Source organism: Podarcis melisellensis, assembly GCF_964234715.1.
Source record: "Podarcis melisellensis genome assembly, chromosome: 6".
Classification (NCBI taxonomy): Eukaryota; Metazoa; Chordata; class Lepidosauria; order Squamata; family Lacertidae; genus Podarcis; species Podarcis melisellensis.
The window spans coordinates 14,557,337-14,573,727 of record NC_138538.1 but is presented as its reverse complement, the minus strand read 5'-3'; the positions used below and the strand labels follow the sequence as shown (position 1 = coordinate 14,573,727).

The 16,391-nt window shown below is 45.8% G+C and overlaps 1 protein-coding gene and 1 long non-coding RNA gene across 2 annotated transcripts in view; one reads left to right on the top strand and one right to left on the bottom strand.

Annotated features, from left to right (window-relative positions):
- LOC309373290 overlaps positions 1 to 16,391 on the bottom strand; it is a 252,764-nt gene that overhangs the window by 43,140 nt on the left and 193,233 nt on the right. The window lies entirely within an intron of this gene.
- RBM38 (RNA binding motif protein 38) overlaps positions 1 to 16,391 on the top strand; it is a 30,509-nt gene that overhangs the window by 4,181 nt on the left and 9,937 nt on the right. The window contains exons 2-3 of the mRNA XM_081917317.1: positions 403 to 526; positions 3,783 to 3,837. Of these exons, the coding sequence (XP_081773443.1) occupies positions 403 to 526; positions 3,783 to 3,837 (179 nt within the window). The remainder of the gene's footprint in view (positions 1 to 402; positions 527 to 3,782; positions 3,838 to 16,391) is intronic.

Sequence of the window (16,391 nt, the reverse complement as noted above, 5' to 3'; positions counted from 1 at the left end):
CCAGAGTTTAGTGTTGCATCCCAACCATGACAATTATTTCCAGTTACTTTACAGTGCTTGGAAGGTACTTCAGCCATAAAGCTGCCTCCGTGAGTTCAAGGGATCTTGAATCTTAAAACGGCATCTTCGCCTGCCTCTGCTTGGCTCTGCCTGATATTCAGCCTGCCTGGTCTTTTTTACTTGTGATGTCAAAACAGGAAACAAAGGGGGATATAGGTGGAGATGATGAAGCTTCCTCTCTCCAGAGCTACATAACGGATTATCCCCTCTTAACAGCTTTTCAAGTGAGATTCAAGGAGAGTTCTTAACTTTGTTGTGCTTGCTAGAAAGGAGGGGAGGAAAAGAACCCACTTGGTGTTGTTCCAGGTCTCTTACAAACGCAGTCTGCCTGCTTCTTTCCAGGTGACCATGGCTGACAGATCTGCGGCCGAAAGGGCTTGCAAGGATCCCAACCCCATCATTGACGGCCGGAAAGCAAACGTCAACCTTGCCTATCTGGGAGCAAAACCAAGGAGTATTCAAACTGGTGAGACAAACTGCCCCCACTCCTCTCCTCTCCTCTCCTCTCCTCTCCTCTCCTCTCCTCTCCTCTCCTCTCCTCTCCTCTCCTCTCCTCTCCTCTCTTCTCTCTCTCTCTCTCTCTCTCTCTCTCTCTCTCTCTCTCTCTATTGGCTCAATATCTTTCTGGGTTTGAATAGGACAATAAAAATAAAGCTGTGTGTTTTCTGCGCCCAGGAAGCTCATTCCGCCATCCAAATAAACTCTGCATGCTGAGCTTATTTTGTGCGACTTGTTTCTGCTGCCAAGAATGAAGTTTTCAACGCCACTGACAATCTCTTGGCAAGTGCTGCAGGAGCTGGAGCAGAGAGACCATGCAACTATGCATGCTCCAGTTCCCAAGGAACAGGGACCGTGTGTTTTTTGCACAGTCGTGGTCAAGTGACATGTGCAGGCCCTCCCCTTTTTGTATATGCATTTCCTTTTCCTGGTTTGGTCTAACCCTAGTTTACCATGATGTCCACATCTGGCAAACTGTGGCTGAGGCTAAATAATACTAATTAATAATAATATTTTATTTTATTTTATTTATACCCTGCCCATCTGGCTGGGTTTCCCAGCCACCCTGGGCGGCTTCCAACAAAATATTAAAATACAGTAGTCCATCAAACATTAAAAGCTTCCCTAAATAGGGCTGCCTTCAGATTTCTTCTGAAAGTCTGGTAGTTGTTTTTCTCTTTGGCATCTGGTGGGAGGGCGTTCCACAGGGCAGGTGCCACTACCGAGAAGGCCCTCTGCCTGGTTCCCTGTAACTTGGCTTCTCACAGCGAGGGAACCACCAGAAGACCCTTGGCACTGGACCTCAGTGTCCGGGTAGAACGATGGGGGTGGAGACGCACTTTCTAAAGAAGAAAGTGGGGGATGAAATTGGTTTATAAGGAGCATATGGTATGCTCAAACTTGCAGTGTACAGTGGTACCTTGGTTTAAAACCATAATCCGTTCCGGAGGTCCATTTGTAAACCAAAACAGGTTGTAACCCAAGGCGTGCTTTCGCCAATGTGGCCTCTAAATTTTTTTTGTTCATAATCCAAAAAATAAAAGGGTTGTAATCCAAAAAAAAAAAAAAAGGTTGCAAACCAGGACACACACTTCTGGGTTTGACGTGTTTGTAATCCAAAACGTATGCAGACCAAGGTACCCTTGTACTCTGGTTGTCAGACCAGGTGATTGGCCTCTGTGACATCCAATTATAAGGTAAATCTTTAGAACATTTGTGTTTAGCTCAAAGCTCACAGGAAACAGAGGTTGGGGTGTGTGGGGGGGTTTGTTGAAAAAATGTAATTCAAGAAAAATCGTAGGTGTCTTTCTGTAGCTTGCTGGCTCACTTGAGCCATCATAGATGCCTCTGCTCTTCTTCTTGCTCTCCTTTGGAAAGTTCTGCATGCTTTTGAGGACAGGCAACTACAGCCGAAACCCTGGATTCCTTCATTTGTGTTCTTTTTCGTCAGCTCCAGAAACTATAGGCCGTGCAATATAGCCATTTGAGGTTGTGACCTGAGAGCCTTGCAGATTCAAAGAAAGAAAAACAGACAGATTATCTTAAACATGATAATGTGTATATATCTTGAGTTTCTGAGCATGCACTGGAGAATAAATGTGCTGGAAGCAAAGAAGGGGAAGATGGGGATTTGTGCAAAGGAAAGAACGCTGGGGAACTTTGCCCAAGGATTAGTATAGTTGGCTTGAGATTGTATATAATCTGCAGCCAACTGTTCACAACTGCAGTAAACTTTGTGTGTGTTGGAGAATGGTTGCAGATTGAAGCAGAGGCGAATGTCTGAGACCAAGGGGAAAGGTGGACAGCAATATGGCAGGTGCAGCAGTCTAGGGAGAAGGCAGAATTATACGAACTCGGAAAAGGATGCTGTGAAAGGGAGATGGAAGCATTTTACCTCTAAGGAAGCAAAAAAGAGAAGATGGCAGGTGGACATGACAATGGGCCCAAGTAAGGAGGGTCCCCGTTAATGAAAGTCAAAATAAATTGTAGGTGCTTTCATAAATGAAAAACTGGAGCTTTGAACACAAACATGAGTCAAGTGGAAGACTAGCTGTCTAGAAAAGAGACAAGTTTGAGACTTGGAATTAATAGAATGTAGCAGAGTGCGGGTGATAGGATAGAATAGTATATTATATTAACAGTATATTAAAAACTGGGAAAATTAAATAGTGGGGAACTTGCTTGTGTAGTTACACAAACATCCTGAGATGGTGGGGAGGGGGGCGAGTGGGAAGTTGACACAACACATTTTTAGAAGTTTATTAAAATAGTTAATAGAATATATTGCAGTCACCTGGTTCAAAAAGAATACCAAACCATAGTTTGACATAACATGAGGTCATGAATAAACCTTGTTCTCCTTCTGTCTTCTCGTCCGCTCCAATTCAGTAAGTTGCTTCCTGTGTAGTACAAACATAGTCTGCTGTTAGAATCCAAACCAGCAAACCGGTTTGTACTAGCCTTGCAAAACATGCCCAAACCGTAGTTTGCAGTCATGGTTTGGAGGGACATGCAAACCATAGTTTGCTAGTTTGTATGTAACTGAAAACTATGACTTGTGCTGTATGAAGTAGCTACAGGTGGGAGTGGATGAAGTGTTGACAGGTCTGGAAACATAACTAGTTTTAATGTCAAGGCAATAATAATAATAATAATAATAATAATAATAATAATAATAATAATAATAATATATACCCTGCCCAATTCCAAGGGAGCCACAGGAAGGAAACAATGTCTGAAGGGGGCCATGGTCGGAAAAAAGTTGGAAAACACTGGGCTAAAACATGCACTCTGAAATGTGGTAATATACAGTACAGGAGAAACATTGGCCGGTTCAAGTTAAGACGCCAACTGTTGGTAACAATTCAGAGCAGAGTTAGAGAGATGCCTGAGGACAGGATAATGTTTCCAGCACTCCACAAAAGCTGATGCTGTATTTGTTAGCCTTAAAGGTGCCACAAAACTGCTCGCTGCAACAGACTTCGCAAGACTACTCTCCGGAATTCATCAGATAATGTTGTCATAGAGAAAGTAAACACAAAAATTGTTTGTACTAAAGAGTAAGGATTAAGATAGCTACGATGCACGAAGCAAAACTGTAAATCCCGCCGCAGACAGCGGCACTTAGCTTTGAGTAAGCAGGCCTAGGCACAAACTGCACTTCTGAATACACGATAACGTTGCACAGCCGGATCTAATACTGCGTTTTGCAAACATTTTTCTAGGTTTCACCTTAGGGGTGCAGCAGCTACACCCAGCTCTCATCCAGAGACCTTATGGGTAAGTCGAATTCTGTTGCCTCTTATAAATTTCATTAGCGACTTAAAGGTAAAACTAGCAAATCGTCTCGAAGAAGGGAAATAAACTCCTATGTTGCAGCAAAACCTCCTGGAAATCTACGGCAAAGCTTTTTAATCTTTGTGTTTGGATCACCCCTTTCAGTTTATTTTCATGGGCGTTGCATTTGCCATCGGCAAAGTACAATCTTTGGAAATGGCCCTCTTTCCTTGGGTTGCAAGGGACTCAGCAGAGCCTTTCTTCTCCCTTAAGTTTCACCTCCCCACTCCACCTCTCAGGGTGCCCCAGAGTTGTTCAGGAGAAGGGAGGTGTGTGCGCAGCACCCATGACCCTCAAGCCGTCTCCCTTTGCTTGATCATCTTACGTGAGCTTGTGTGCTGGAGGGTGACAGTGGAAGATACGACTACAGTGTCCTTCTGCAGACCGTGGCCATAATCATGTTACCTGCTCTACTGATGGGTACACAAAACTCTTGAGAATACAGTGGTACCTTGGTTCTTGAACTTAATCCATTCCAAAAGCCCGTTTGACACCCAAAACTGTTATAAAATCAAGCCGTGGCTTCTGATTGGCTGCAGGAGCTTCCCAAAAACGTTCACAAACTGGAACACTTACTTCTGGGTTTGCGGCATTCAGGAGCCGATTCGTTCAGGAGCCAAGCCGTTCGAGTACCAAGGTACCACTGTATCCTGTTTCTTCAGTCCCTTTGTCCTATCCGAAGAGTCAGAAGCCGTTCCATAGTACATTTCTCCAATCTTTAATTCCCCCATGGGATACATTGCACTGGGAAATTCTCCTGCACAGGCTCTGCTGAAATAAAGGGGGGCTGTGCAGGAGCGTGGCATTTCTGGGTTTGTGAATGCCCTCATGCTGGATAAACTTCGTACAACCTAACCAAGGTCTTTTTTGTGTGTGTGTTTTTATTTTTGCATAGCATTAATTTGAATTTGCTGCATGTAGTTGCCTCATTGCTTTGTGTAACAATCCTGGCCCAGAAGACAAGCTGCAAAGTCTTAATAGTCAATGAAAGGAACATTAGGTCAGAAATTGATTCTGGACAGATGTTATACGGGGCTTGAGAAGCAAGCCATTGTCTGCTGTTTTCAATAGCATATCCCATTCCTCCCTGGTCCAGAACATCCTCTTTTTATGCACCTAATAGGATCTGGCAGCTGCTCTGGAAAAGACAAGTGTGCTGCTAGAGAACAATAGCAACTGTCATACTACCTTCATTTAACTGTTTAATGATTGATGCCATTCCTTTTTTTCGTTTTTCAGCACTGTGTTTTTCAGAAAGTGCATGTTGGGTGCTGTGTGTGTGTGTGTGTGTGTGTGTGAGAGAGAGAGAGAGAGAGAGAGAGAGAGAGACCTTGGGAAGGCTTCTTGTTTTATGGGACAACACATTGTAATATTCTTTTTTTCCTGTCCTCTGCAAATTTGATGCTTTTTCCCCCCAAACCTCCCCACCCCCACAAGGAAGCCTTCCTGCTCTGGGTTTTGCCAACTGCATTGATGTTACAGATTTATTGGAGTGAGAGGTCGTGTTGTCACAATAGCGACTTCACCACCTCTGTGTGTGTTGTTGAAACAAATTGCTTTTTTCACATTCAAATGCCTGTTTTGGGTGCACAAGCGTAGGGCGCTGCCTTCAAATAAGGAATATTTGTTCTTGTTCTTAATAGATCATTGGGTTGTGTGTGGGTTTCTACTTTTTCTTTAAGGCTCGGTTCGGGGAGGGGGTTGTTGAGGGTGGTGATAGCATGGACCCTGTTGAATTCAGCATGGCGTTTTCTGCAGCTCCGCTGCTGAAGCATTTGCCTGCAGATGGCCTAGATGTGCATTCGCAGAATTGATCTGAGAAGTAGACTCTCCACAGCTTCCCCACCGCACTCTCCGAATACTGAATTTTGCAGTCATGTAAATCTGCACTAAAATAAGGAGGAATTTTCCACTGTTTGCTGGGTGCTCTGTGGAAAAGAGAAATGGTTCTGTGCCAGTTCAGAGAACTCGGACCCAACCATGGCTCCCCAGAAGTTAGTGAGCTGCATCTCTTTCCTCTGACCAATGGCCGTGTTAACTGGGGATGACGTAGGTTGTGGTCCAAAAACATGGGGCAGCAATGGATGGGTATAGCCAGAATGAATTATAGAATGGGTAGTGTAATAAGAGGGACATGGGTGGCTCTGTAGGTTAAACCACAGAGCCTAGAACTTGCCGATCAGAAGGTCGGCGGTTCGAATCCCCGTGACGGGGTGAGCTCCCGTTGCTCGGTCCCTGCTCCTGCCAACCTAGCAGTTCGAAAGCACGTCAAAGCGCAAGTAGATAAATAGGTACTGCTCCAGCGGGAAGGAAAATGGCATTTCCGTGCGCTGCTCTGGTTCGCCAAAAGTGGCGCAGTCATGCTGGCCACATGACCCGGTACGCCGGCTCCCTCGGCCAATAAAGAAAGATGAGCGCCGCCGCCCCAGAGTCGGTCACAACTGGACCTAATGGTCAGGGGTCCCTTTACCTTTACCTATAATAATAATAAGAGGAGGAGGAAACGTACGTCAAAGTAGTCTTAATCTTCTAGTTGACTTATCAAACAAGGAGGCTAGAAACTGACCCTTGCCAGCATTGCACATGTCTGTGTCCTCAGTGCATGTAAGTGAAGAGGTCCACAGTCTACATTCATCCTGACAGTTCAATCAGACCTCCACATACAGGAGCAGTATACCTTGGAATGCCTTATGCTAGGCACAGACATGGGATGGTTGTCTTTATGCCTACCTTGTGAGCTTTTGGATGCCTCCACTTGGAAACTGAAGGCTAGACTAGATGGACCAGATTTCCTCATATCTGTGCAAAATGTGGGGATATCTGTGCACATTTAGCTTCAGCTATGTATGCGGGAAAGCTGGTGTGTGGGTGAAAGCTTCTTCCAACTCTTGTGTGCTTTGTCTTCATGCACTATGGAATATGGGACTCTTCATGCATGTGTGCCTTGCAATCTAAGCAGTCAGCGTTCTGGTTCTTCGGCATTGGGTTTTGTCAGCCGAGAAACCATCGGGGTTGCATGCGGTGTATATATGGCAATGAATGTCAGAAATTATTTGTTGGTTGCCAAGAGACGGGAACTGGGAGGCCAAGAGAGGCAGGGAAGCAGGGAGAAATATATGCATGTCTATATCTTGTTTGTAAGCATCACTAAACAAGAATTTCGCTGCATTCTGCTCCAGCAGTGATTCAATTGCAGGAGATGTAGGCTGGCAAGACAGAGAGACGTTTGCCCAAGTGATCTTGGTTAGCACTGTAGCCTTGCTCCTAAGCAGAGCGTTGGGAGTTCTCCTGGGCAACACATGTTTGGCAGCAACCTCTATTATTGTCCTGCTGGAACAATAGGCAAAGAAAGTTTCAGTGCTGGATCCAGCATTCCTTGAGCACCCAAGGCTTCAGACGCCTTTGGAAGGAAGAACTAAAATGGTAGTGTTTGTGGCCCCTGATATTTTCTAGGAGTGATCTGTTACAAGCCGTGCCCTGGAGTCTTACATCCTCCGACTTCATTGTGTGTGGAGGCGATGGGGGCCGGACGGACAGGATCCATTGCAACTGAAATAGTAGAGCTTAAATCTCTTTTGTGGATCAGTATCCAACATGCCACGTTCTTGGGCCGTGGACACACCACGGGCAGAAGTGCAGAAGCCCTGCGGCAAAGACTTCCACTTGTGGAATGGTGCTTTCCCTCTTCTCCCCTTTTGACCCCCAACATAGCTCAAGGATGAGTTTTGGGGAAAACCCAGAACAGCATGCAGCAGGGGGAGGAAAGCTGGGGATTGTTCTTTCTGTTGAACTGCATTGCTTGTGCGGACGGAATGTTTGTAATAGTGTGACACTAAATTCCACCTCGTACATTAAATAATAATAATTCTGAGAGCTGTACTTGGTGGAAGTTCTTGGAATCATAGATCTGAGGGGCAGATTGCAGTTCCAAGGATTCTGAGTGGGTGGGCGTGCCTTAAATGCATGGTGTGCACGCAGACTGGTTTTAGGGCTTCACGGGAAAGGTTTTGACCAGAGCAACTCTCTGGATTTCTCTCCTTCCCTGGCAGAAATGCTCGTGGCAATTCATTTATTACTTCAGGAGACGTTCCTGGGGGGTGGTTGAGGGAAATGTTGTTGCGGTAACCACAGACAACAGACCCTGCAGTTAGCAGTGTTGAAATTTTTATTGCAGGTCTCATGAGAACTAGAAGTTCTCTCTTTGAAGTGCAGCAGATATGAAGTTTCTCTCGCTCTCTGCCTGTAGTCAGGAAAAGAGATTGCAAAAAAAGAAAAGCTGGGGAAAGGGCTCAGCTCTGTGGCAAGGCACCTGCTTTGCAAGCAGGAAGGTCTCAGGTTCAAATTCTGCCACTTCCGGTTAAAAGGAATCCAACATAGCCCGACTCCCTCTCTGAAACCCTAGAGTGCCACTGTCAGTTGGAATAGCAGTGGAATACAAATAGTTGGACTTGGTATTAAGGCAGCTGCTTCTATTCCAGTCTACTGGATTGTAGAGAAGAGCTTGAGGATGGGAGGGTTGTCTGGAAAAGTAAAGCAAATGGAAGAACAGAGTGACTTTTCTCCTAGAGTGGGCAGCTCCTACAATGAGCTGCCGAATCTTTTAAAGAACTTTTCATGCTGTAATTTCAAGCTGTTGAGAGGTCTGGTTGTTGGTGTGGTTTAATGCTAACAGGGAGAGTTCCTAAATGGGTGCTGTTACCTACAGAGTACTTCCTGAACATGTGATAGATGCTGGTCTGTTTCGGATTCTTGCCTGATAATATTTGAGTGGGTGGGTCTTACTTATGTAGACAGTGTTATGAACTTAGGTACAGTGGTACCTCGGGTTACATACGCTTCAGGTTACATATGATTCAGGTTGCAGACTCTGCTAACCCAGAAATAGTACCTCGGGTTAAGAACTTTGCTTCAGGATGAGAACAGAAATCGTGCTCCGGTGGTGCGGCAGCAGCGGGAGGCCCCATTAGCTAAAGTGGTGCTTCAGGTTAAGAACAGTTTCAGGTTAAGAACAGACCTCCAGAACGAATTAAGTACTTAACCCGAGGTACCACTGTATATAAGCTAGGTGCCAAATGGCACCTTAAACCTAGGTTACGGTTGCCACAAGGGAATGTCTGTTCACCAGGGGGTTGGACTGGATAAACCCCGAGGTCCCTTACAGTGCTATGATTCTGTAATTCTACAATCTCAGCTACATAGCTTGACTGTAGCTCGTCCTTACAACAATTCACTTGTCCCAATATGCAAAGAGAAACACACACAGTGGAAATAGTATTAAGTATGGACTAAGGCAGAAGTTTCTAAACTGTTAGTCGCCAGCCTAGCACCCAGAAATCTCCACATAGTTGCAACTGGACCCATGCCAGTGCCTGGCTAATTTCTAACACTGTAGGTAAAGGGACCCCTGACCGTTTGGTCCAGTCGTGGCCGACTCTGGGGTTGTGGCGCTCATCTCGCTTTACTGGCCGAGGGAGCCAACGTACAGCTTCCGGGTCATGTGGCCAGCATGACTAAGCCGCTTCTGGCGAACCAGAGCAGCGCACGGAAACGCCGTTTACCTTCCCGCCAGAGTGGTACCTATTTATCTACTTGCACTTTGACGTGCTTTCGAATTGCTAGGTTAGCAGGAGCAGGGACTGAGCAACGGGAGCTCACCCTGTCGCGGGGAGTCGAACCGCCAACCTTCTGATCAGCAAGTCCTAGTCTCTGCGGTTTAACCCACAGCGCCACCTGTGTCCCAGGTAGGTGCCCATATATGTGGGAAACTGAACCATGTGTCTCTTCTTGCCCCACCCCTTTGAGGGGGAAGAATCATATGATACGCATATAATACAGCTGTCCACATGTGCATGATGCAAGTCAGGTGTGATTTAGGATGCTTGGGTATTCCCCTCCCTTGCCACATCAGAATCTGTAGTAAACATCTGGACCAGTCAATTGAGTTACGACCCCTCTGTAGAGGATCACTTGGCTACCCATCACACCATAAGGCCTGTAACAGTGTCCTGATTCCTCTTCCCCCGTATTCTGAGCAAAGCTTCTCTTTGAAGGAGGAACTTCATGGAGCGGGAACAGATTCCTTTCTATAGCTTTTTTTGTGGTGGAAAGTACAGATTTCGGCACGTATTGGCTCTTCGCAACCAGCGTGGTATGGGTTCAGCTTGTACTTTCTGAGTCTCTATATATTAGTACCAAATGTAACACGGATACATCTCCCCTCAAGATTCCTGCATATGGAGACGTTTGGCTGGGAGTTAAGAGTGCTGTTGTAGGTAGGACTTTTGAGCTCAGATTGAGAAACCAGAGTTTAAATTCCCAACTGGAGGCAACATGTTCTATAGAGAGAGTCTGGCTACAAAAAAATCCTCCTCTGATCTGGTGCCCTCCCAGTGTTTCAGGGAGCCATTCCAATCTGGGTTGGTGGGCTCATAATCCAAAACATCTGGAGGGCACCAGGTTGCAGAAGGCTACCAGGCAACCTCACCAAGAGCGTTTCACTCTCTTGCAGCCTTAGCCATAAGGCTGTTGAGAGGATTACAAGGATGCTGCAGGCTCGTTTAGGCAGGCTCGTTTAGGCGTAAAAAAATACAGTCAACAATTGCAAATGTAGAGAAAGTTGTCATGAACAATAAGTGAACCATAAATCATATTAAGATCTTAAATAAAGATGCAAAAATTAATATCAATAATGGTAACAACCCGTCAAAAAACCTCCCCAAAACAATACCCCAGCCCAAGAGTCTTTTCAGCAGCCTCAGCTTTTGTAGCTGGAGTCAATCCAGGGCCCTGTTCTCCCAGAATAGCTAGAAGGGTAGGACTCGAACCAATGGCTTGAAGTTACAAGAAAGGAGATTCCAACTAAACATGCTGGAAAGCTTTCTGATGGCAATAACTGTTTGACAGTGGAACAGACTCCCTTAGAAGGTGGACTCTCCTTCCCCAGAGGTTTTTAAGCAGAGGTTGGATGGCCATCTGTCATGGATGCTTTAGCTGAGATTCCTGCATTGCAGGGGGTCAGACTAGATGACCCGTGTATCCCTTCCAGCTCTGATTCTATGAAAACTGCCTATAAGGCAGGGAACAGGTCTTCCCGGACTCACAGCCAAGATGGTATACCTCGTCCTTGACATTTCTGTGCCTTAACCAGACTCCCAGTGTCGTGGGAGGAAATCTAAGCACAGTTTATCATCCTTCGATTCCCAGCTTAAATCAAACAAACTGAACTCGGTTTCTAACTTTTGTGGCTCCCTGACGTGTTAACGCCTGGGGGTTTTAGCATTTTGCTTGATCAGCACCAGCCTTGGCCATTGGAGCTGGTACAATTCAGGCTTGGGGAGTAATCCTCCTTGTATGACAATGTTCACATGGTGGAGAGGGCAGGGAGCTGGTTGAAGAAAACAAACCTGAATTAAGTCTTGCTGCTTCATTCTGGGTTTTTTCTTCCTTTCAGTCATACAGGCATTTAGTTTCTGGGCCAAATTCAGAGTTCAGCTGCAATATTCAGGACATTGCAGGAAAGAGCTGCAAGTAAGGTGAAAGGGACTAACTTACTGGTAATTTAAGCTGCTTCTCCGTAAAGCAAAGGGTTAGGGTTAGGAACCTGATGCATACATGGAGGTCAGAGGAAGAAGGCCAGGATAACTTAAAAGGGATATCGTTTGTTCCATCACAGCAGTTTTTCTTCACTGCGGAATATCCTTCTGAAGGATGCTTGCAGTGGTGAGGAGGAACCATGGGCCATTAATAGCTACAGAATCCTATGAAAATGAGTTTCAGTCGATTTAAGGCCGGCCGCTTCATTATCCTGAGCACTATGTAGAGTAAGGACTCAAATTGGAACCTATACTGTAGCGTAAATGTTCCTGTACAGCGTTCCTGTTTCCATGGATGCATTTGCAGTAATTTGCAAACTGCAATGTAGCTCCTGTTCCTTTGATAGAAAAGAAGGGGAAAGCAGCAGCCAGGTTCCTAGCTAGGAAGAAACTCTGTCATTGATAATCTGAACAGCGTGAGCTTCAAGCTGTTTCACATAACTTTTAAGAGGAGGTCAGGACTTGGTAGGACAGGATGTTTGTCTGTGCTCAATTTTATACGTATTTAGCAGCTATTGGATTTAAGGACTGTGTCCTGAGGAATTGCAAGGTTCCAATGGATTACCTTGCCCAGTACTTTTGGTCCATCCCCTCCAGCGCATTGCTGCAGAAGAATGTCGGGTGTGTTGTGCGTAGGGTGGACACTTGTTCCATGTGGGGTGACTATCCTCTGCCCTGCTTTGCAGACGTGCAGGGGTTCCTGGTTTGTACTTAAGTGTTACTGTAGTTTGGAAATAAACACATGAAGCTGTGTCCTATTGAATTGGAACTGGTGGCCCATTTAGACCCAGAAGCCGCTGACTGGGCAGGAAAGAGCCACTACGCAAACTCTGCGGCAGGCGGGTTGCTGTTGCTTATTAGGAGGAAGAAGAACAGGGGAGGTTGACGCAGTGCTAATGCACTGGCAGGAGTCCTGCATTGGCTCTGCTGGTGAGTTTGCACTGGGCTGACCTTTCGGCTGCCTCTTCCTCCTGGAAAGCAAAAGGGACTTGCCTTCTGGGAAATTAGCATAGCAGCTCCATACCACCTGGTGAGCTGCTTCTGTTTAGACCTGTTCTCTCTAGGAAGAAGTTCTTTAAGGTCTTGGGCAGAGGCCTTCCCCAGTCCTGTTTCCAAAGGCCCATTTAGCTGGTGATCTAACACGGGAAGTTAACACAAGGAAAGCATTACTATGTTGTCGTTTAGTCGTGTCCGACTCTTTGTGACCCCCTGGACCAAAGCACGCCAGGCACTCCTGTCTTCCACTGCCTCCCGCAGTTTGGTCAGACTCATGTTTGTAGCTTCAAGAACACTGTCCAATAGTCCCTCTCTAGCAATGTGGAGTTGTCTCCAGAGAGGATTTGTCTGGGTTTCAAGCTGATGTTACTGTTTTCCCCTTGCCTTAAAATGACGAAAGAAGTAGCTTTAGAAACTTACAGAGATGCTGTATGTTGTAAGGATTTCTCCTTGGGCAATGGAACCTTTTCCCCATGTACTCCCCAAATCTGTTCTGGGGGTTCCCTCAACCCTCTGGGGCAGATTTGGGGGTGGTAGGAGAGAGGGGAAGTTGCATTGTGCTGGTGGTAACCCTTGCGATCAGAGTTATTTAGTTCAGCCCTGCTGGAATGAAAAGTGAAAGAAAACCTAAATCTTCATTTCTCTTTCCTCCCTCCCTGCAGTACTGTTGTTTTTGTGGAAACAGTAGTTAACAGATTTAGCTGCTACAATGGCAAAGAAATGCCACAGTTGGATTTTTTTACTATAGGAACCCTGATAATCTCGTAGAAAACCCCAGGGCTATGTTTGAAACCCCTTTCTTAGTTTAAAGACCACTTACTCATTTCTTTTATATTAAAAAAGGTAAAGGTAAAGGACCCCTGACAGTTAAGTCCAATCACGGGATTTGAACCACCGACCTTCCAACCGGCAAGCCCTAGGCTCAGTGGTTTAGACCACAGCGCCACCCGCGTCTCTCTGCTATATTAGGGTTGCCATATTTCAAGAAGTAAAAATCCGGTCACAAAAAGTTTTCCGTCATTGGAATCCCGGACATGGAACATTGGAACTTGACGGATTGGCTTAGTCAACAGATTCATAGCTAAGCATGCCCAGTTCTTCCAATCTGTAGAAGCAAAAGCAGGTTTTCCTTCTAATCTAATGCCTTTTACTTGTTTTGTGTGAAAGAGACTATGAGTAATTTTCTTTCTTTCTGCAGCTTGGCAGATGCAGAGGCTGAAAAGATTTCTCTGTTGTCCTCATGTAAATTCCCTCCCCCACCCACCCACCCACCACACAGGGAGATTGTATCTTCAGCTCTTTTGCCTGACAACCTGTTTTTGTGCGCCTGCCCATAAATATTTTTGTTTCTTCCAGCTTTGTGGGGTTGCTGGTTGTGGCAGTGGCCAGATCAGATCTAGCAACAAGGCTCTGGATCTGCTTAGCTTGAGTTGCAAAAGGTCTCTCTTTGTTCTTCTTCTTCCAGCTAAGATAGGGGGTTGATTGTCTTCCTACTTTGCATTACCACCTCTTTTACACTTTCCTGCTGTTTTTAGGAAGCTGTTGTTAAAAAACAAAAAAATAAGTTGCCTGTATTACGTGCACCCTAACAATCTATATTGCTGGTGGGGGAATTCTAGTGCTTAGGGCAGCCTCCCCACCCCCCAAGCAAACCGGGTAAACTGTTGTGGGCACCACACACAAATCCCACAACCAAGCATGCACCGCAGCCTATTCTACTACCTTTGCTGTAAACTGCTTGCAGGTGTTTAATTTGAGAAAGCGGTATAAACATTTCTAGAGAGGGTGCAAAGTGGGGCTGGTGAGGATGATGATGATGATTATACCCCACCCATCTGGCTGGGTTTCCCCAGCCACTCAGGGCGGCTTCCAGCACAATATTAAAATACAGTGGTGCCCCGCAAGACGAATGCCTCACAAAACGAAAAACGCGCAAGACGAAAGGGTTTTTCGGTTTTTGCGTCGCTTCGCTAGACGAATTTCCCTATGGGCTTGCAAACGTCTTGCGAGTTTTTTTCCTTTTTCTTAAAGCCGCTAAGCCGTTAATAGCCGCTAAGCCGTTAATAGCCGTGCTTCGCAAGACAAAAAAACCGCAAGAGGAAGAGACTCGTGGAATGGATTAATTTCTTCTTGCGAGGCACCACTGTACAACGATTCATCAAATATTAAAAGCTTCCCTGAACAGGGCTGCCATCAGATGTCTTCTAAAAGTCAGATAGTTGTTTATTTCTTTGACATCTGGTGGGAGGGCATTCCACAGGGTGGGCTCCATTACCAAGAAGGCCTTCTGCCTGGTTCCCTGTAACTTCACTTCTCACAGTGAGGGAACCGCCAGAAGGCTCTTGGAGCTGGACCTCAGTGTCTGGGCAGAACGATGGGGGTGGAGACGCTCCTTCAGGTATACTGGGCCAAGGCCGGTTAGGGCTTTAAAGGTCAGCACCAACACTTTGAATTGTGCCCGGAAACATACTGGGAGCCAATGTAGGTCTTTCAAGACTGGTGTTATGTGGTCTCAGCGGCCACTCCCAGTCACCAGTCTAGGTGCTGCATTCTGGATTAGTTGTAGTTTCCGGGTCACCTTCAAAGGTAGCCCCACGCAGAGTGCATTGCAGTAGTCCAAGCGGGAGATAACCCGAGCATGCACCACTCTGGCAAGACAGTCCACGGGCATGTATGGTCTCAGCCTGCATACCAGAGGAAGCTGGTAAACAGCTGCCCTGAACACAGAATTGACCAAAAACCTGGAAGTAAATGCTTCCGTTTTCAAACGCGTCTCAGAAGTCGAACAGTTTCCACTGCGTTTTTTTTTTCCAATTGTCCTCATTGATTTTGGAGTCTGCCCTTTGCACCTCGGTTGTCAAACGTTTTGGAAGTCAAACGGTCTTCCAGAACGGATTACGTTCAACAACCGAGGTACCACTGTATATATAATTTTTTAAATGTTCCAATATTGATTGTATTAGGCTTGAATTTGTGTGCCTGCATTTGATGACTTCTGCACTGCATTCCTTCCCTTTCTGACCCAGAAAGCGGCACAAATTGTCACCTGGGATGCTTTGCGTGGTCTGCTTTGAGTTAGCACCAGGGCGAAATCCAGCGTCTCCTTGATAGGTTCCAAGGAACAGATAGGGACAGCAATGTCAACAACCCTGTCAATGGGCTGATCGCTAAGGAAACAGTGACAAAGTTGAGACCCAAATGGCCTGAGCAGTTAGGGGCACCCCAAGGTAGTTGTGGGGTTGAAGTCGCCGGTATGGAGCCAATGAATGTTTTGCTTCTCATAACCTGTAACCTTTCTTAATGTACGTAGAAGGATGTTTATGCTTTAAGAATGTTCAGGTGTTTTATGGCTCTTTGTGTGCTGTGCCTATAAAACCCTCATGGCAGCAGACCATAAGCGGCCGTTCGGCTAGAACAACTTCCTTAAGTTGAGCTCTGTCCTATTGCAATAGTCTCCAATAAACCCCAGGTCCTTAACTGGATCTGCTGGAGTTTGCTGTAATGCGCTTGGTTCCGTGTTTTATTTAAAAGCTGCTCTGTCACCTGGGCAACAAACAGGTGTTGTAGAAGTAAATTCTTACCACGTTAACTGTCACGTGGTGTTCACCTAAATAGTCTGTCCAATATTTCAGGCAGGGAGTCCCCCTCTCAGGCCTACTTGAAGATGTAAGGATTTTGAACAGGCACCTTCTGGTCCATTTTGGAGGTGTGCTGGAGCCAGCCTGAATCTATTCATGCTTATTTATTTATTTTTAAAGGTTTATGTCCTTCCTTCCCCCCCAAAAAAAGGAATCCATGGCAGCTGACAAATCAGGGGAAAGTAAAAAAAAGATAATAAAAATACTATATTAGCATAATAGTCACAACAGTAAACAATAACTAGGGTTAGCAATAATTAAACAAAATGCT